Source organism: Ranitomeya imitator, chromosome 2, assembly GCF_032444005.1.
Source record: "Ranitomeya imitator isolate aRanImi1 chromosome 2, aRanImi1.pri, whole genome shotgun sequence".
NCBI classification, from domain to species: domain Eukaryota; kingdom Metazoa; phylum Chordata; class Amphibia; order Anura; family Dendrobatidae; genus Ranitomeya; species Ranitomeya imitator.
The window spans coordinates 190,606,067-190,627,268 of NC_091283.1; the positions used below are offsets into that span (position 1 = coordinate 190,606,067).

The following is a 21,202-nucleotide window of genomic DNA, read 5'->3' on the forward strand; positions in this document are numbered from 1 at the left end:
TGAAGGTACCTTTAGGGAAGCAGTGACCATAATATGGTAAGGCTGGGTTCACACTGCATTAGTGTGACAAGTTTAACGGACTATGTTACACCGCGGTGTAACGTACTCCGTTAACGCCGCCATTACTTTCAATGGCTAGCGATGTGCCGCAACTGAGTGACGGACCCGAGACGCGGGCTGCAGCGTTTCCGGGTCCATCACTGCTAGCGCTGTGCAAACGTCGGCACTTGTGTTAGTGCAGTCCGTTTAACGGATGTGATGAACGGACTGCAATAACGCAGTGTGAACTTAGCCTAAGTTTTAATGTAATTTTCAATCAAACATTCAAAAGGGGAAATGCCAAAATCTGGAACTTTAGGAAAGCAGATTTCAACAAATTAAGGCAAAAAGCATAATTGTATAGACTGGAACCATGTAATAGTAATTGGGGATACCGAACATAAATGGGGAATGTTTAAATGAAATACTACTAGAATCTAAACTTTCACCTTCTGATAACAAAACGTAAAGGAAAAAAAAAACAACAAAAAAAAACATTATGGATAAATAAGACAGTACAAAAGTTTCAAGCTGCAAAGTTATTGCCAGGGACATTAAAATAAATTCCCCAAAATTTTATAAATACATCAATGCCACAAAAGAAATAAAACAGATGTTTTCATTTTTCGCTCCCCTTCTTCCCAGAGCCATAACTTTTTTATTTTTCCGTCAATGTGGCCATGTGAGGGCTTACTTTTTGCGGGACGAGTTGTACTTTTGAACGACATCATTGGTTTTACCATGTCATGTATTAGAAAACGGGAACAAAAATTCCATGTGGTGAAATTGCAAATAAAGTGAAATCCCACACTTGTTTTTTGTTTGGCTTTTTTGCTAAGTTCACCAAATGCTAAAAGGTCTCCCGTAATCTCGGGATGAGATCTGAATCTGAGCATGCGCCGCCCCCAGCGGCCATTTTCCCGGAGGCCACCGCATCGCAGCAATGGAGCTGCCGGGGGCCTCCGGGCTTTGAGGAATTGGGAAATGCCGGAGGAGCCCCGACTCTGCACGAAGACATGCCGCCCCACAGCACCGAGCCCCTGCCCCACAGCACAGAGCCCTGACGCTGCACGAAGAGGAGCCACCACCCCACAGCACAGCACCCGCGCGGCACAAAGAGGAACAGCCACCGCCGCTCCCAGCACAGAGACCCCACGCTGCAGCTACAATGAGGTAATAGGGAGATACTCCACTCACTCTTTCCTGTGAGATGCCCCCTCTTCGTCATCGGGACCACTCTCCCCCCCCACCCACCATATACACCCACCATATACTGGTCTGCACCCGGCGTACAAGACGACCCCCAACTTTTAAGAAGATTTTCAGGGGTTAAAAAGGTCGTCTTATACGCCGTAAATACGGTAATTCTGGTGTTTTGAATTTTTTTTCTCTCTACGTCGATAGATCGGGCGATTCTGAAAGCGGCGTTACCAAATATGTGTAGGTTTTTTTTTTTTTGAATGGGGCGATTTCAACTTTTTATATTTTTTTCCATTTTTCTTTTTTAAACTTTTTTTTTTTTTTTTTTTTTTTACTTTTGCCATGCTTCAATAGCATCTATGGGAGGCTAGAAGCTGGCATAGCTTAATCGGCTCAGCTACATAGGAGCGATGCTAAGATCGCTCCTATGTAGCTGAATTACTGCGACCCGGAGACCTCTGGTTGTTATGCCAACGCACCGATGACCCCATATCACATTATGGGAGTTAGCGGTGAGCGCATTTCCGGCCCGATGGCCGCAAGCGCTTGTTAAATGCCACTGTCAGAGTTTGACAGCGGCATTTAACCAGTTCACAGCGGCAGGTGGATCGCGATTCCACCCGCCGCTATTGCGGGCACATGTCAGCTGTAGAAAACAGCTCACATGTCCCGGCTTTGATGTGGGCTGAGCGCCGGAGCCCACATCAAATAGAGGAGACACGACATGCGCCGTACTAGTATGATCGGATGATATCCGAGTGGTGTGCGCTGTCTCACTCGCACCCATGGGCTTATATGGGTGCGAGTGAGCCGAGAGTTTTCCTCGGTCCGAGACAATCGCAGCATGCTGCGATTGTCTCGGACCGAGGAAAACGGCCGACAAAAAGTCGGCTGGTGGGAGCTGCCCCATATGGTAACATTGGTCCGAGTGCAATGCGATTTTTTATCGCATTGCACTCAGCCGTATTACGGTCTAGTGTGACCCCGGCCTTACAAGTAAGCTGAGCAGCTTCATTAGCTATCATGACTGAGGGTGTTTGATCACCAGAAACACGTTGATTTTGCATTTTATTCCTTGTAATCGCTGATGTTTTTATCCTCTACTGAATATTTTTTCCAATGAATAAAGAAAAGAGTTTTTTCACTACCTCGTTGAGCTGGATTCCTCATTTTTTCCCAAGCTGAGCAGCAGCACTCAATGTCAGGCAGCAGCCACAAAAGCAAAAAAGATTTTAGGGAGTATAACGAGATAAAATACTGCGATCCCAACCGCCATGCACTAAATAATACAGCGCTCATATAATACCGCCATACACTAAATAATACAGCGCTCATATAATACCGCCATACACTAAATAATACAGCGGTGATATAATACCGCCATACACTAATACAGCGGTCATATAATACCGCCATACACTAATACAGAAAAGAAAAAAGAGAACCACTTCATAGGATTGCACACCACACAATACAGATAAATAACAAGGTAAACTTTTATTGACACATCAGATAAAAACAATTAAAACGGTATTATACCGACATCCCCACGTACACCCGCCAAAGCAATACAATACAAGCAGGTAAAGGCGCCAATAATCACACTGCTAAATAGCAATAAATGACACAGCAACCTCATCAGTGTCCCGTGAGGCACAACATATGTATAACTAAGCCCTAAAGGGTATAATTAGCACCTCTACCAAATAGGCACAAATACTGCCAACTGAGAGACAGGGAGAGAACCCATATAGGTCAATGTGGCATATAAGAACAAAGAGGCGCCTAGACAACTGGGTCCAGATAATGTGGTGGTAGAAAAATAGGACAATATGAGAGTAATAAATGTGCATCCGCAGCAATGCCCATGTGCCGAAATATAGCTACCACCTATAAAGAGAGTGTATCCAGGTCCCAGGTCCGGCCAGACATGACAGAGAGGCGCTGTAAAGAAACCCACATAAGGGTAAAAGGCGCAAAAGCAGGGCGAGCGTGGGGAGGAAGCCAACGCGTATCGCCGTTGCAGGAACGGCTTCGTCAGGGGAAGGTCAGCAGCTTCTAAATAATACAGCGCTCATAAAATACCACCATACACTAAATAATACAGCGCTCATAAAATACCATACACTAAATAATACAGCGCTCATAAAATACCACCATACACTAAATAATACAGCGCTCATATAATACCACCATACACTAAATAATACAGCGCTCATATAATACCACCATACACTAAATAATACAGCGCTCATATAATACCACCATACACTAAATAATACAGCGCTCATATAATACCACCATACACTAAATAATACAGCGCTCATATAATACCACCATACACTAAATAATACAGCGCTCATATAATACCACCATACACTAAATAATACAGCGCTCATATAATACCGCCATACACTAAATAATACAGCGCTCATATAATACCGCCATACACTAAATAATACAGCGCTCATATAATATCGCCATACACTAAATACAGCGCTCATATAATACCGCCATACATTAATACAGCGCTCATATAATACCATACACTAAATATAGCACTCATATAACACCACCATACACTAAATAATACAGCACTTATATAATACCACCATACATTAATACAGCACCTCAATGCTGTTTTACCATGTTTACATAGGCAGTGGAAATAACACCGCCATACACTAAATAATACAGCACTCATAATACCGCCATACATTAATACAGCACTTATATAATACGCCATACACTAAATAATACAGCACTTATATAATACCGCCATACACTAATACAGCACTCATAATACCGCCATACATTAATACAGCACTTATATAATACCGCCATACATTAATACAGCACTTATATAATACTGTCACACTAAATAATACAGCACTCATATAATACCGCCATACACTAAATAATACAGCGCTCATATAATACCGCCATACATTAATACAGCACTCCTATAACACCGCCATACATTAATACAGCGCCTCAGTGCTGTTTTACCATGTTTACACAGACAGTGGGAATAACACCGCCATACAGTGCGCACAATACTGTCAGCACCAGATCCCACATAGGAGGACAGGGACGGCAGTGTCCTGAATGGCTCAGACAAGGGTTAATAAAACAAGACTCGGTCACTCCCGGGTGATGCCCAGGACTGTCCGCATATCGCTGCTACAGGCTGTGACGTCGGTGGTAGTCGCACGTACGATCATCACCGATCAGACAGGACCTGAGCAGGCTGTGGGGTCCCGGACGCTGCGGCCGCCGTCTGTCCCGTCTGTTCACAACTCACCGAACTTTTTCCAGTCGGTGTCATCCAGAGAGTCCATGACCTCGTAGAAACTGCACATGACCGCGGCCGGGACCTTGTACAAGAAGACATCGTCTACGTTGTAGCCGGCCATGGCGAGCGGCGGACACACACACACCCGGCGGGGCAGCCCCGGGCATGAGGCTGGAGAGCAGCGAATGACTAGCTCCACACGGCCGAATCACTTCCCTCCCCAAACACCATTATCGCCACCGCGCCTGCGCCGTCACGTGATGTCGGGCTGCAGCGGCCATGATGGAGGCGGCACCTACATGACTGTACTTACCTATAGATTGTAGATTACTAACACATAGCTTCTCTTTTAAAGAAACACTAACTATATACTGTATATATATATATATATATATATATATATATATGTTTTCTGCTCTCTTTTTAGGTGGTTTTTGTGTGCGGGTTTTTTTCTGCTTCACTTGAGTGTTTGAAGCAGAAACTAACCATAAACTCTTTAAATCGTCCTCTAAAACCTGGAGTTTCTGCTCCAAAAACTTATGAAATAGACTCAGTGTGAACATATGCTTATGTGCATACAGTATCTTTACGACGTCGCTGGACCCATAGAGATTTTGATAGATGAAGCCACTTTAGGGGGAAAAAAAATAGGTTTTGCCATCGTTTTTGCTGCAAAAAAACCCAAAAACAAACACTAGAAAAAAGCATCAGCAATCCTGCTATAAAATGTGCATCTTTGATGATCTTCATGGGTAAAAATAAAATGCTGTAACACATGAACACGCTATATTTAGAAAAATAAATGCACGGCCGGTCAGCAGGCGCAAGGGAGAAAAATGCAAATTAGGCTATGTGCACAGGCTGCGGAATGGTGTGCGGATTTTTCCGCACTGATTTTGGTAAATCCGCAGGTAAACTGCACGGCACGTGGAATTACCGCTGATTTTCTGTGCGGATTCCTATTGAGGAGCAGGTGGAATCCGCACGAAGAATTGACATGCTGAGGAATATAAACTGCTGCGTTTCCGCATGTTTTTTCCGCAGCATGTGCACTGCGGATTTTGTTTTCCATAGGTTTACATGGTACTGTACACCGCAGGGAAAACTGCTGCAGATCCGCAGCAAAATCCTCAGCGTGTGCACATAGCCGTAGAATTCTACATCATTTTGATGCTGCTGTAAAATGTTGTTTTCTTCTTTCCCGCCCTATAAAAAAAAAACTGATGGACAAAAAAATGCATAAAAAATGCTAGATGTGAACAAGTCCTAAGAGAAAAGTTCAATCAAAAATTGATAATGTTGAAGGGGTAGAGTTAAGCAATAAGATTTGCGCTGCTTTGGTCCGGCCTAAGTCTGGTCCTCCGTGGCAGCCTGTCCAAGGTAGTGTTCCCTTCTGCAAGCGTCATCCTGGGTGCATTACTAGGTGATGATACCATGGGGATTAGGCTACTTTCACACTGGCGTTGTTTTGAATACGTCGCAATGCGTCGTTTAGGGGAAAAAACGTATCTTGCAAAGGTATACCGTGAAGATTGGTAGAGCAGCTTAGTATACATTTTTTGCAAAAAACGTATCAACCAAATACCCTGTTTTTTACATCTTTTACTAGCACTTGCGGATTACTGCAACATTTTTTCAAACTGAGTGTTTTTGGTTTTACTATTCTCTTTTGTGTCTTCAGGTTTCTTGGTGGTGTGTGAACATGATCATACAGACTTGTTCACTGTGCAAGTAGCCCATGTGTTCCTGTTTCCATAATTGTTCTCTTGTGTCTACAAGACTGGGGAGTTCCACCACTCCTCTTGGGCTATCTGCACAAAAGCTGTTCTACCCTGTATGCACACATGGATTTTTCCTCTCTGAACCCTGTTCACACAGGTTATATACAGATGATCAGGTTTTTAAATACATCAGATAGGGATTGCATACATTAGTTAGGACTGCTCTGATAAGGGTATACCGTGAAGATTGGTAGAGCAGCTTAGTATACATTTTTTGCAAAAAACGTATCAACCAAATACCCTGTTTTTTACATCTTTTACTAGCACTTGCGGATTACTGCAACATTTTTTCAAACTGAGTGTTTTTGGTTTTACTATTCTCTTTTGTGTCTTCTACTTTCACACTGGCGTTGTTTTGAATACGTCGCAATGCGTCGTTTAGGGGAAAAAACGTATCTTGCAAAGTTGTTTGCAGGATGTGTTTTTGCCCCATAGAGTAACATTACCGACGCATTGACACACGTCGCAACTGCCGTGCGACAGTTGCGCCGTGTTGTGGCGGACCGCCGGGAGCAAAAAAACGTTAAATGTAACGTTTTTTGCTGCCGACGGACCGCTTTTTCCGACCTCGCATGCGCAGCCGGAACTCCGCCCCCACCTCCCCGCATCTCACAATGGGGCAGCGGATGCGCCGGAGAAATGCATCCGCTGCACCCGTTGTGCGGCGCATCAAACGCTAGCGTCGGAATCTCGGCCCGACGCAATGCGACGGGCCGAATCCGACGCTAGTGTGAAAGTAGCCTTAGTGAGACCATAAGGCATGGGGATGTTTTATTATTGTGTGGTGTAGTGTGCAGGCGCTACGGTAGTGCTTTCTTCTTTTGTTTTCCATTGTTGTTTACTACCGGCTTTTTTTGCACCTCCCTGCTATTATATATTATATATCCTCTATGGTTGTGCGCCTTATTTCTATGGTATAGCAGATCATCACTTCCAGGATTCCTTGTTCTCCTTAAGGGCTTGTTTTCACTTGCAAGGAACACGTCCGAGTCTCGCATGTGGAAACGAAGCTCTGGCGCCGGCACTCAGGAGCGGAGCGTGCGGCTCCATGTGTTGCTATGCGGCCGCACGCTCCGCTCCACAGTGGCGGCGCCAGAGCTTCGTTTCCACATGCGAGACACGGACGTGTTCCTCGCAAGTGAAAACAAGCCCTTATGGTGAGGATAGTGTTGGGTAGATGTTTGGGAAAATTGTCCGGCTGCAGAATAAAATTGGAGCCAGATGCCTCCATGATGGTGATACATGATGTAGAAGTATCTGCATTATGTCATTAAGAACTATTTTCAGTGTAAAGAAGAACAAGGAGTCCTAGAAGTGATGATCCGGCCCCCACATAGCCCTGATCTCACATCATCTAGCCTGTAGGATTTGCACAAGCCTCATACACAGAAGATCTGTGGTCAGTTTTCCAAGATGTTTGGAACTGATGAGTTCCTTCAAAATCCGAGAAGAATTGATGACGGCAAAAGGCGGTCACCAAATATTGATGTGATTTAGATTTCCCTTTTGTTCTTTCACCTTGAATTTTGTAAACTTATAAAAAATAAACTATTAACACTTCAAGTTAAAAAAAAAATTCTTACTTTCCAGTATTTTTCTACAGCTGCCTAAAACTTTTGCACAATAGTGTATATTATTTGTTTAGAAATCATTCCTAATGAAAATCCTGACGCAGGACAAGATCCATGGAACAATAGCTACTGCTGGAGAATAGCAGACCTGATTGACTTATACAGGTCCTTCTCAAAAAATTAGCATATAGTGTTAAATTTCATTATTTACCATAATGTAATGATTACAATTAAACTTTCATATATTATAGATTCATTATCCACCAACTGAAATTTGTCAGGTCTTTTATTGTTTTAATACTGATGATTTTGGCATACAACTCCTGATAACACAAAAAACCTGTCTCAATAAATTAGCATATTTCACCCATCCAATCAAATAAAAGTGTTTTTTAATAACAAACAAAAAAACCAACAAATAATAATGTTCAGTTATGCACTCAATACTTGGTCGGGAATCCTTTGGCAGAAATGACTGCTTCAATGCGGCGTGGCATGGAGGCAATCAGCCTGTGACACTGCTGAGATGTTATGGAGGCCCAGGATGCTTCAATAGCGGCCTTAAGCTCATCCAGAGTGTTGGGTCTTGCGTCTCTCAACTTTCTCTTCACAATATCCCACAGATTCTCTATGGGGTTCAGGTCAGGAGAGTTGGCAGGCCAATTGAGCACAGTAATACCATGGTCAGTAAACCATTTACCAGTGGTTTTGGCACTGTGAGCAGGTGCCAGGTCGTGCTGAAAAATGAAATCTTCATCTCCATAAAGCATTTCAGCCGATGGAAGCATGAAGTGCTCCAAAATCTCCTGATAGCTAGCTGCATTGACCCTGCCCTTGATGAAACACAGTGGACCAACACCAGCAGCTGACATGGCACCCCACACCATCACTGACTGTGGGTACTTGACACTGGACTTCAGGCATTTTGGCATTTCCTTCTCCCCAGTCTTCCTCCAGACTCTGGCACCTTGATTTCCGAATGACATGCAAAATTTGCTTTCATCAGAAAAAAGTACTTGGGACCACTTAGCAACAGTCCAGTGCTGCTTCTCTGTAGCCCAGGTCAGGCGCCTCTGCCGCTGTTTATGGTTCAAAAGTGGCTTTACCTGGGGAATGCGGCACCTGTAGCCCATTTCCTGCACACGCCTGTGCACGGTGGCTCTGGATGTTTCCACACCAGACTCAGTCCACTGCTTCCTCAGGTTCCCCAAAGTCTGGAATCGGTCCTTCTCCACAATCTTCCTCAGGGTCCGGTCTCCTCTTCTCGTTGTACAGCGTTTTCTGCCACATTGTTTCCTTCCAACAGACTTACCATTGAGGTGCCTTTGTTTCCTTCCAACAGACTTACCATTGAGGTGCCTTGATACAGCACTCTGGGAACAGCCTATTTGTTGAGAAATTTCTTTCTGGGTCTTACCCTCTTGCTTGAGGGTGTCAATGATGGCCTTCTTGACATCTGTCAGGTCGCTAGTCTTACCCATGATGGGGTTTTGAGTAATGAACCAGGCAGGGAGTTTATAAAAGCCTCAGGTATCTTTTGCATGTGTTTAGAGTTAATTAGTTGATTCAGAAGATTAGGGTAATAGGTCGTTTAGAGAACCTTTTCTTGATATGCTAATTTATTGAGACAGGTTTTTTGGGTTATCAGGAGTTGTATGCCAAAATCATCAGTATTAAAACAATAAAAGACCTGACAAATTTCAGTTGGTGGATAATGAGTCTATAATATATGAAAGTTTAATTGTAATCATTACATTATGGTAAATAATGAAATTTAACACTATATGCTAATTTTTTGAGAAGGACCTGTATAGGGACCGTCAGGGTCTGTGTTGGCTCGAGAAGGAGAAAAATATTGTCTAAAACGAGATGGGATTGCTGTGTGAACACAGCCTTACCTTCAGGTTTTTGTCGGTGTCAAAATGGTGGGACGACGTTTCATCATTTAAAAGGGTTGTTCATTACAAGTATTGTGAAACTAGTGACCGCTCTGAGATCATTTCAATTTGCTAAGGTACTCATTTCTGCTTTCATCCTGAAGGGGGCGCTTTGAACCTTTTATATTTTCATGTACAAAATCTCAGAAAAAGAATGTCTGAAGATAAATCAAACATTTTTCTTAATTTGAAGGAGTAAATAAATAAATTCAAACAGTTGCCAATATCCTGTCGGGTCCAAGTTATCACATCAGAATTCAGATTATTTTTAATGTTCTGTAATTCAGGTTTGTGTTCTATTAAGGAGATTGAAAACTGAAAACTGAAGTCTGATCTTTTGTATTCAGCAGTTATTCCTAGCAAAGGGTGAATGTTGTAACTGCTTCTGCTTCTTTCCATTAGTTTAGACCAAGTCTAGAGGTTCTTTTAGGTCTTTGTTGCCATTTTCTGAAAAAATTTCATAGCACCCCAGAACAATATTATAATGTGCCGTCATAGTCTAAAGATACAATCACATACCACCGAAAGCCAGGACCACTTGGGAGGAGAATCAGACCTTCATCCGTATGTGAGGTACAGTACAGACCAAAAGTTTGGACACACCTTCCCATTTAAAGATTTTTCGGTATTTTCATGACTATGAAAATTGTGCATTCACACTGAAGGCATCAAAACTATGAATTAACACATGTGGAATTATATACTTAACAAAAAAGTGTGAAACAACTGAAATTATGTCTTATATTCTAGGTTCTTCAAAGTAGCCACCTTTTGCTTTTATGACTGATTTGCACACTCTTTGTTGAATAAAATGAGACCTTGATATCCGATGTCTTTTTCTAGAGAAATCCACGTTAAGATCTATGGGCCGGACATAGATCTTCCTGAGAATCTGCCTCCAGAGCTTATTGTAAATGATATGATGCATTACCGGTGTGAGAGACATGTAATGACTGGCAGTCAAAATCTACATGTCTCACCCTGGTACTGGACCCTTTCATTTATAATAAGACAGATTCTAAGGGACATCTTTGCCCCGCCCAGAGATCTTAACATTTACATATTGCATAGAAATCCACCTTTTTTCTTTATAAGACATCAGATCACAGACATCAAGGTATAGTTTTATTCAGCTTCCTATGACCCACATGCCAGTATAGACGGCTTAGGAGGGTTCACCCCACTGAGCCACATTCACAGTAATCGTTTGCTACATCCACTTTGTACGCTGCGTTCACATGTATGTTATTGTCTCCTCTTTTCTAGGGTCTTTAATGTTTGAGGCATCTGCCATCATCTATAAGATCCGTTTAGTGGCTCCATTTGTTCTGCATGGGGACAGAAATTTAGCGGGTGCAGAGACAACAGGCGTACTTGGGGCTCCGGCCACTGAGGGGGCACAAAGGTCCCCCTACCACATATGATGACACATGGTATTCAGGGCTCACTTCCACATTTAGCATTACCGCCCTAGATCTCTATGTTACACCTCCGTATCTGAACTTTTAGTTATCGTCATAAAATGCAAGCTCATTCTGAAGATTTAGTTCCTCATCTACAGAGCCCTTCCCTAAAACAATTCCAGTATGTTGCTAGGTGCGAATAAAACACAATCCCCTAACAAACTGGAAGAGCAGTCAGCTGGGAAACACTACCGCCCCGGTCTAGAGGCTGCTCTGTCTGTAATGTCTGGAGAGTAAACTCATTTCTTGCATTTGATTTAAAGTCCCAGATTTTATTCTAATTCATGTCACAATCTCAACACTTGCTTTCCCTCTATTAGGAGAGAGCGGGACCCTGATGACCCCCCATTGCTCCAAGCAAAATGATTGACGGCAGTGAATTGGCTTTTTTGTTAACACCCATGTGTAAGGGTTCACACTGCGTTGTGTGAACCCGTTTGACGGACTACATTACACCGCGGCATAACGCGGTGTAACGTAGTCCATTAACGCCACCATTACTGGCAATGGCGAATGCATCGCTAGTGCAGGCCCACAATGGGCGTGCGCTAGCGATGTGCCGTCATTGAGTCACGGACCCGAGACGCGGGCTGCAGCGTTTCCGGGTCCGTCACTGCTAGCGCAGATGGAGCTAGCAGATGCTCCATCTGCGCTAGCGCAGTGCCAAAGTCGACACTTGCGTTAGTGCAGTCCGTTTAACGGATTTGTTGAACGGACTGCACAACGCAAGTGTGAACCTAGCCTAAAAGTGCATAGAGACCATGTGATGCTTCTGCCAGAAGTATGACTGTGCACGGCAAGACGGAAGGGAAGGGGTGCTCTGCCACTAGGTAAAGATTAAAAGGGGGCACCCCTCACATTTGCCCTGTGCAACCCTAAGCTCCCTAGATGGGTTCTTTCACGCCGTGTGGTGGTCACGTTCCTATCCCTATCTCACCCTGAGAACGATCCTGACTAATGTTGGGCGCCAGGAACACTAGTCCAGCTCTAACATGAAAACACAAAGAGCAACAGACAGGGATAAAAGAAACAGCAATCACTCAACGTACTCTCAGACTAGAAAGGGGAAGCTAAAGGTGCACAAACCAAATACGGGATAAGGTAAAGGAAGACACTAAAAAAAACCTCCAAACACTCCTAGATGACCTCTCTTCACAGAGCTCACACCTCCAGCTCCAGACCAGGTTCTAGCAAGCTATCACTGTCTTTAGGCCAGAGGGGAGTGGAGAAATCAGAACAGCTGAGATTACTCAGGATGGAGAGATCTAGGATACAAACAGAACTGTTTAACCCTTGCAACAAGAGATCAAGGGAATTCTGCACAGCTAACTGGAAGGCAAAGCAGATTCAATCAGTGCAGGTGTACGTGTAAGCCAGACACTGGGATCTTTGGACCCCTCTCTTTCCCGGTATCCCCGTGATGCACCATCATTCATAAAGCAATAAGCGATGCCATCACTTTGTAATCATGGAGTCCCCCACCAGTCCTTAGAATATAAGGACAGCAGCACCAGTTTAGTGTTGCACCTGATTCACACTTTTCCCCCTAGAGCAGTGATGGCGAACCTATGGCATGCAGAGTCCTCTCTGTGGGCACGCATGCCAGGCCTGCCGCCGCACACACTCCACTCTCTTCCAATGTTCAAATGTATTTGCGTCTTTTAGATGCTAATATATTAAAACCAGGTGACTTTTCATGCAGCCTGCAGGTAGGTCCTCGGAGTATCCTGCCAGCTCTTTAACCCCCCAAGTGCATGGTACGCAGCATTCATTACAGAACGCTGCCTGCACATGAATGATGTCATTGGGGTGGGAGGGGTTAGCGCCCAATGCGCTCCCATCCCCGAAGAGAAGCTGCTGCCAGAGAGTCCAGAGCATTCTCTGTGCCGGCAGCTCTGTGCCTGTGTGCTGGTGGTTTCAGTGCCCGCAGCTCTGTGCCTTTCTGCTGGTGATCTGTACCCCTCAGCTATGTGCTCCCTGTGAACTCTGTGCCTCCTCACCAATGTGCCCCAATATGATCTCTCTGCCCCCAACTATATGCCCCTGTGATCTGTTTCCCCTCCAGCTATATGCCCCCTGTGATCTCTGTGCCCCCCATGTGATCTGTGCCCCATAGCTATATATACCAGTGATCCCTGTGCCCCCAGCTATGTGCCCCAATATGATCTCTCTGCCCCCCAACTATATGCCCCCTGTGATCGCTCTCCCCCAGCTATATGCCCCCTGTGATCGCTCTCCCCCCAGCTATATTCCCCCCTGATTTCTGTGCCCTCCAGCTATGTGCACCCCTTTGATCTCTGTGGCTCCCAGCTTTGTGCCCCCTGCTATGTACCCCCTGTGATATTCCTGCTCCCATGTGATCTGTGTCCCCTGTGATCTGTCCCCTCCAGCTATGTGCCCCCTGTGATCTTCATGCCACCCCCTTGTGATCTGTCTCCCCGGAGATCTATGTGCCTCCCCAGCGATGCTGTCAGGCCCAGGTCCAACGTGCAACATTGCTGCCGGGGCCGAAGAGGAGTAAAGACAGTGCGGGTATGCACTGGTAAGAGCTCTAGCAGGACATTAAATGTATTAAGCTTAGTTTTGTGAGAGATGGGGATGAGGGGCTGCTTTATTCAGAGGGATTGTGTGTACAGTATCTGCATATATTTTGCAGAGGGGCAGTGTGTGTGAGTATATACTTTGAAGGGAGGTTGTGTGTGTGTGTAAAGGCGACTATTTTGCAGTTCTTCGCAGATGTGATGTTAAATTACCGTATTGGCACTTTCTGATAAATAAGTGGGCTTTGGGTTGCCGTTTCGGCACTCGGTCTCTAAAAGGTTCGCTATCACTGCCCTAGAGTATTGGGGACAAAGCGCTGAATGTGTGCTGCAGCCCCTTATTGTGAGGATTGCTGGAAGTCTTGTCAATTGAACCCTCATTAACCTCAATTTTTTTTCCTCTTTGTTGCAGTGGGTTGAGTACAGAAAGTACGGTCACATTGGCAACCCCTTGTGGCTAATATTGAAGGAACATGCTGACACTTGGAACCTAGTTCCCAAGTAACAGCCAATAATGTAGCCTCTCTTTAGATAATTCCAATGTAAGAAAATAAAAAAAATAATGACATTAATCTAGTAGGGCAATTTTTCTTTGGGACAGCCGTCGAGGAGCGGGGGCGCCATTGCACAGGTCTAGGGTGCCAACCTCCGCTGTGAGGTAGGGCCAGATCAAGGGACAGTTCTCATCCTCTATTTGAACCTTATCTATTAATATTATATACACATGCCTTTCTATCCCTCCCCTCATTGGGAGTGCTAGGATAGATGGGACAGTCGACGGTGAGCGGGGGCGCCATTGCACAGGTCTAGGGTGCCAACCTCCGCTGTCAGGTACGGTGTTAATAAGTGATAGGCAATTAGGGATAGGCACTTCCCTAGGTCTTTTCTATCCAAGTGCCAAATTTCTATGGTGATGGTTTTGTGTGCACTATTTTTTTCATGAATAAGTTAATAAAGGAATTTTTTGGTATTTTGGGAGTTTTATTGTGGTAGATCGGCTCACTCGGCTGCACATGGAGGTAGCCAATGGAACACTGCGACTTTAAGGTTGCACTTGATTTATTTAGTAGAGCATAAACCAAGGTTTTAAGCACAAAAATAAACAAAGCCCTCTGGGCAAAATAAAACGGTAGCACTTCGTGCATTCCTTGCACTAGTGGGGGTCAGCCCACTCAGAGTTAACAATGTCCTTGCACAAACACTATGTGCATAAACACTCCTGGAGTCTTCCTCTCCAGGCTCTCAACAGCCCCCGACTAACCCCGTGTTCAGCTATTTAAGGCCAGACCATGTGACCCCTCAACCACGTGACTGATCACATAACTGTGACATCACCAAGGACCTGTCAGGTCTCTGCAGGTGGAGATATGTGGACCATTTCCCTCCAGCTCTATGATTGTCTACTAAAATTAGCCCATAATAAAACTTCCAATAAACCGTCCCAACAAGTAGTGTGCTGGAGGAAACTATTCTGGTTTCACATCACTGACGCCATCATGCGCAGTGACACTTCACCAGTGACTGTCACAGTATATACAAGGCTGATAATCTGGGTTAGGAGGCCTGTGGTAGGTCTGGGCCAATATTGCAGTCCATATACAGACGGTGAAATGGATGTGTGCATTCAACCTTAAAACAAATGGCCCTCATAACTCTATGAGCAAGAGTAGAGTCACTAAAAAGCAGCGTACATATATGTTATGAACTACCTTGCAGTTGTTTCCTAGCGAATAAAATGCATTTTCTGAAACAAAATAATGTATGAACGCAACGAAAGGTCTGCCACTTTTGTCCATGGCACTGTAGCTTAGTAAACTCGATTTCATTTTTCAACTTCAAGGAAACAGTCAACAAGCTGCTTATTCTTGATAGATTTCTATGAGTTTTTATTAGTGCACAATGATGTTCTGCTGATAAAAGGCTCTGGGTTTATTTTTTTCTGGTTCTCCAATAACTCTCACAGCGTAATATAAAAACGAATGTTAAACATGATCCATCAGGTCTCCGGACATGTCTGTTTTCAGAAAATGAGTGTAATCTCCTATAAAATAACAATTCTGGATCCTTTCCTTAGAACTGTGTGCAGCATACAGCTCCTCTGTTATTCTTGCTGGTAATGTATGAATAAATAGGGAACAGTCGGGATGTGTCCTATTCAGGAGAACTAAAAGGTTCCTTTTATTTTTCAGAGCTATTCCCATGGGTAAATAAAATATTTATATGCAACTCCACTGAAATCCTGAATAGCCTCACATAAGACTATATAGAGCAGCGATCTCCATTTTCTGTACGTTGTGTTACAGTTTGCCCTAAATTATCCATACCTTACAGTACAAGCTCAATTCAGCCTTCATTAAAAACAAGATTAAAAGACGCTAAATGTGTCCCTGGTGCCGACTCCTGAAGCTGGGAAACATTAGTACACTTGAATCTATATCAGCACTTTTGCCTTCGCTCATGCATCTGTAAAACTCGCACACTCCCAAGGTTTACCCTTTAGCTGAGCATTTCTACTTTGCAAATCCCATGATCCACATTTTCTAATTCTCCACGAAAAAATCAGGATCAGTGACTAGGGATCATAGGATATATAAAGACCCCCCATACACATTCGATTATAGTCAATCAACCATCTAAGGTATATGGGGGTCTCCCAATTCTTCAGGATTGTTGACATTTGTACAGAGAATAATTGGGCAGTTCGAACGCAAAGCGTCCAATCCTTTTGTTGGTAAGGTTTTAATATTAGGAGGTTAGGACCATCCAGCATAGGGTCATCATGACGTGGTGGGTTGGCTTTTAAATTTTTTTATTTTTTTTTAAATCAAAAATGTTAACGAAGCATACTATATTATTTTCGTGACATACCGCTGTTTATTTACTGCAGGGTATTTGCTTATTATGTTTGTAGCTTGGGTTTTGTCTGTTTAGTGGCCAGTGTGAACATGCACCTACACGTTGCATGCACACTAACATATATTCCAGTTCATCTTTTTATGTTTTATGTTTTCCTTCTGTTCCATAGCTGGATATTGCGCTGTCCGAAGGTGTCGGGTAGCAGTTACTCACATAGGGAGACAAACAGATGGATTTTTAATTGGTGTTCTGAATCAAATTTTCATGAACGGTTGGTTCATGCGTCAGTTTTTACCAATCTTCCATAATTCATTTTTCTCATTAAAAAAAACGGAACGTTTCTGAAGCTTCTTCCAGCAACAGAAAAAAAACATAGCCAGCATATAGATGCAAACCATATGTAATATGTAGTCCATAATGTTTCACAGGCCCATTCCGCTTGGATATTTCTCATACTGTAGAAGCTATCGCTTTACCATTTCTTCTACTGTCTAAATTGCACTATTGTATATAGCGGTGAAATAAGTATTGAACACGTCACCAATTGTAAGTAAATCTATTTCTAAAGATGCTATTGACAAGATATTCTCACCAGATGTCAGTAACGACCCATCCAATCCACACAGGCAAATACATTAATATATATCCACAAATTATGTGCAATAATGAGAAATGACACAGGGAAAAATTATTGACATGAAGAAATAAAGGTGCAAAAAGCCACAGAAAGTCACGACATCAGCTGAAATCTATCAGTAATCAGAAAACAATCCTGCCACTTAGTGAAAAATATCAGCTGGCTCAACTGATGGCATCTCGTTACCAAGGTGCCACATAAGAAACATCTCATGATGGGTAAAACCAGTGAGCTGTCTCAAGACCTTCACAACCTTATTGTTGCAAAACATACAGATGGCATTAGTAATAGAAGGATTTCTAAACTACTGAAGGTTGCAGTGAGCACTGTTGGGTCCAGAAGTGGAAAAAACATAATTTCACCATAAACTGGTCACAACCAGGAGCCCCCCTCAAGACAGACTGAGGAGTGAAAATAGTTATGAGAAGAGTTGTCCAAGAGCCAAGGACCACCTGTGGAGAGCTACAGAAAGAGCAGGAATCAGCAATCCATGCATGTGTTGCGGCTGTTGAACAGCTGTGAGACATGCAACCGCAGGGATTTGAACATATTTCTTGAGCATGCGGGACACACTCAGTCTTATCCCAGGACGTTCACTCATCACTAGCCAAAATCACACCTGAGCAATGCCTGCGACTAGTTTCTCCATACAGGAAGTGTCCTGAAGCTGTCATCACCAACAAAGGCTTTTGTACAAAGTATTATATAAATTTCAGCAAGCGTGTTCAATACTTTTTCTCTGTCATTTCTCATTTTTACACATAAATTATGGGCATCTATGATTTGATTTATTTGCTTGTATGGATTGGATGAGTTGTTTACAAACATCTGGTAATAACTTCAGGTCAATAGCACCTTCAGAAATATATTTCCTTAAAAAATTGGTGACATGTTCAAAACTTCATTCACCTGCTGAGTATTCTTGTTTAGGTCAATTGTTGTGAATTCTGTGGCTGAATTCACTCCTGTGGTCACAAGTGGTACTGCAGCTTCTGAGCTCCTCCCTCAGGTGTTCTGGTGAGCTCGTTAACTGCTTCATTACTTAACTCCGCCTGATGCTGCTATCCTTGCTCCTTGTCAATGTTTCAGTGTTGGATCTGAGCTTCTCCTGATTGTTCCTGTGACCTGCTGCTCTGTATAGCTAAGTGCTTTTTGTTTTTTTGTTGCTTTTTTTCTGTCCAGCTTGTCTTTTGTTTTGCTGGAAGCTCTGAGACGCAAAGGGTGTACCGCCGTGCCGTTAGTTCGGCACGGTGGTTTTTTTTTGCCCCCTTTGCGTGGTTTTGCTTTAGGGTTTTTTGTAGACTGCAAAGTTCGCTTTACTGTCCTCGCTCTGTCCTAGAATATCGGGCCCCACTTTGCTGAATCTATTTCATCCCTACGTTTTGTCTTTTCATCTTACTCACAGTCATTATATGTGGGGGGCTGCCTTTTCCTTTGGGGAATTTCTCTGGGGCAAGTCAGGCCTATTTTTCTATCTTCAGGCTAGCTAGTTAATTAGGCTGTGCCGAGTTGCCTAGGTAGTTGTTAGGTGCAATCCACAGCCGCTTTTAGTTGTGTTTAGGATAGGATCAGGTGTGCAGTCTACAGAGTTTCCACATCTCAGAGCTCGTTCTTGTATTTTTGAGTATTTGTCAGATCACTGTGTGCGCTCTGATCGCTAAGCACACTGTGTTTCTGGATTGCCTTCATAACACCTGTCATTAGCAAACATAACAGTACAAGGAGCCTAACTAATGATTCTCAATAGAGGGAAAGAAAAAGTTCTGACATCATTTTTTTTTTTTTTCTCAGCTCTGTGTTCACTTTTTTTTTTTCCCCTAGACATTTGGGTGATTCTGGACACAGGTGTGGACATGGATATTCAGGGTCTGTGCTCTTCAATGGATAATCTCGTTATAAATGTACAAAAAATTCAAGATACTATTGATCAGAAATCTATGTTAGAACCAAGAATTCCTATTCCTGATTTGTTTTTTGGAGATAGAACTAAGTTTCTAAGTTTCAAAAATAATTGTAAGCTATTTCTGGCCTTGAAACCTCATTCTTCTGGTAATCCTATTCAACAGGTTTTGATTATTATTTCTTTTTTGCGCGGCGACCCTCAAGACTGGGCAATTTCTCTTGCGCCAGGAGACCCTGCATTGAGTAGTGTCGATGCGTTTTTCCTGGCGCTCGGATTGCTGTACGATGAGCCTAATTCAGTGGATCAGGCTGAGAAAAATTTGCTGGCTTTGTGCCAGGGTCAGGATGATATAGAAGTATATTGTCAGAAATTTAGGAAATGGTCAGTACTCACTCAGTGGAATGAATCTGCGCTGGCAGCTTTGTTCAGAAAGGGTCTCTCTGAGGCTCTTAAGGATGTCATGGTGGGATTTCCTATGCCTGCTGGTTTGAATGAGTCTTTGTCTTTGGCCATTCAGATCGGTCAACGCTTGCGCAAGCGTAAATCTGTGCACCATTTGGCGGTACTGCCTGAGGTTAAACCTGAGCCTATGCAGTGCGATAGGACTATGACTAGAGTTGAACGGCAGGAATACAGACGTCTGAATGGTCTGTGTTTCTACTGTGGTGATTCCACTCATGCTATTTCTGATTGTCCTAAGCGCACTAAGCGGTCCGCTAGGTCTGCCGTCATTGGTACTGTACAGTCCAAATTCCTTCTGTCCATTACCTTGATATGCTCTTTGTCGTCGTTTTCTGTCATGGCGTTTGTGGATTCGGGCGCTGCCCTGAATCTGATGGATTTGGATTATGCTAAACGTTGTGGGTTTTTCTTGGAGCCTTTGCGGTGTCCTATTCCATTGAGAGGAATTGATGCTACACCTTTGGCCAAGAATAAACCTCAATACTGGGCCCAGCTGACCATGTGCATGGCTCCTGCACATCAGGAAGTTATTCGCTTTCTGGTGTTGCATAATCTGCATGATGTGGTCGTGTTGGGGTTGCCATGGCTACAAACCCATAATCCAGTATTGGATTGGAATTCCATGTCGGTATCCAGCTGGGGTTGTCAGGGGGTACATGGTGATGTTCCATTTTTGTCGATTTCGTCATCCACCCCTTCTGAGGTCCCAGAGTTCTTGTCTGATTATCAGGATGTATTTGAAGAGCCCAAGTCCGATGCTCTACCTCCGCATAGGGATTGTGATTGTGCTATCAATTTGATTCCTGGTAGTAAATTCCCTAAAGGTCGATTATTTAATTTATCCGTGCCCGAACACGCCGCTATGCGCAGTTATGTGAAGGAATCCCTGGAGAAGGGACATATTCGCCCATCGTCATCACCACTGGGAGCAGGGTTCTTCTTTGTAGCCAAGAAGGATGGTTCGCTGAGACCGTGTATTGATTACCGCCTTCTTAATAAGATCACTGTTAAATTTCAGTATCCCTTGCCATTGTTATCTGACTTGTTTGCTCGGATTAAGGGGGCTAGTTGGTTCACTAAGATAGATCTTCGTGGTGCGTATAATCTGGTGAGAATCAGGCAAGGAGATGAATGGAAAACTGCATTCAATACGCCCGAGGGTCATTTTGAGTATCTAGTGATGCCGTTCGGACTTGCCAATGCTCCATCTGTGTTTCAGTCTTTTATGCATGACATCTTCCGTGAGTATCTGGATAAATTCCTGATTGTTTACTTGGATGACATTTTGATCTTCTCAGATGATTGGGAGTCTCATGTGAAGCAGGTCAGAATGGTTTTTCAGGTCCTGCGTGCTAACTCTTTGTTTGTGAAGGGATCAAAGTGTCTCTTCGGTGTGCAGAAAGTTTCATTTTTGGGGTTCATCTTTACCCCTTCTACTATCGAGATGGATCCAGTTAAGGTCCAAGCCATCCAGGATTGGATTCAGCCGACATCTCTGAAAAGTCTGCAAAAGTTCCT

The 21,202-nt window shown here is 43.6% G+C and overlaps 1 protein-coding gene across 1 annotated transcript in view; it reads right to left on the reverse strand.

The window, feature by feature from the left end:
* The window catches only part of IRAK1 (interleukin 1 receptor associated kinase 1), an 85,146-nt gene extending 80,365 nt beyond the window's left edge, over nucleotides 1-4,781 (reverse strand). The window contains exon 1 of the mRNA XM_069748403.1: nucleotides 4,544-4,781. Coding sequence (XP_069604504.1) covers nucleotides 4,544-4,655 — 112 coding nt within the window. The 5' untranslated portion in view covers nucleotides 4,656-4,781. The remainder of the gene's footprint in view (nucleotides 1-4,543) is intronic.
* Nucleotides 4,782-21,202: the final 16,421 nt, after the last annotated feature.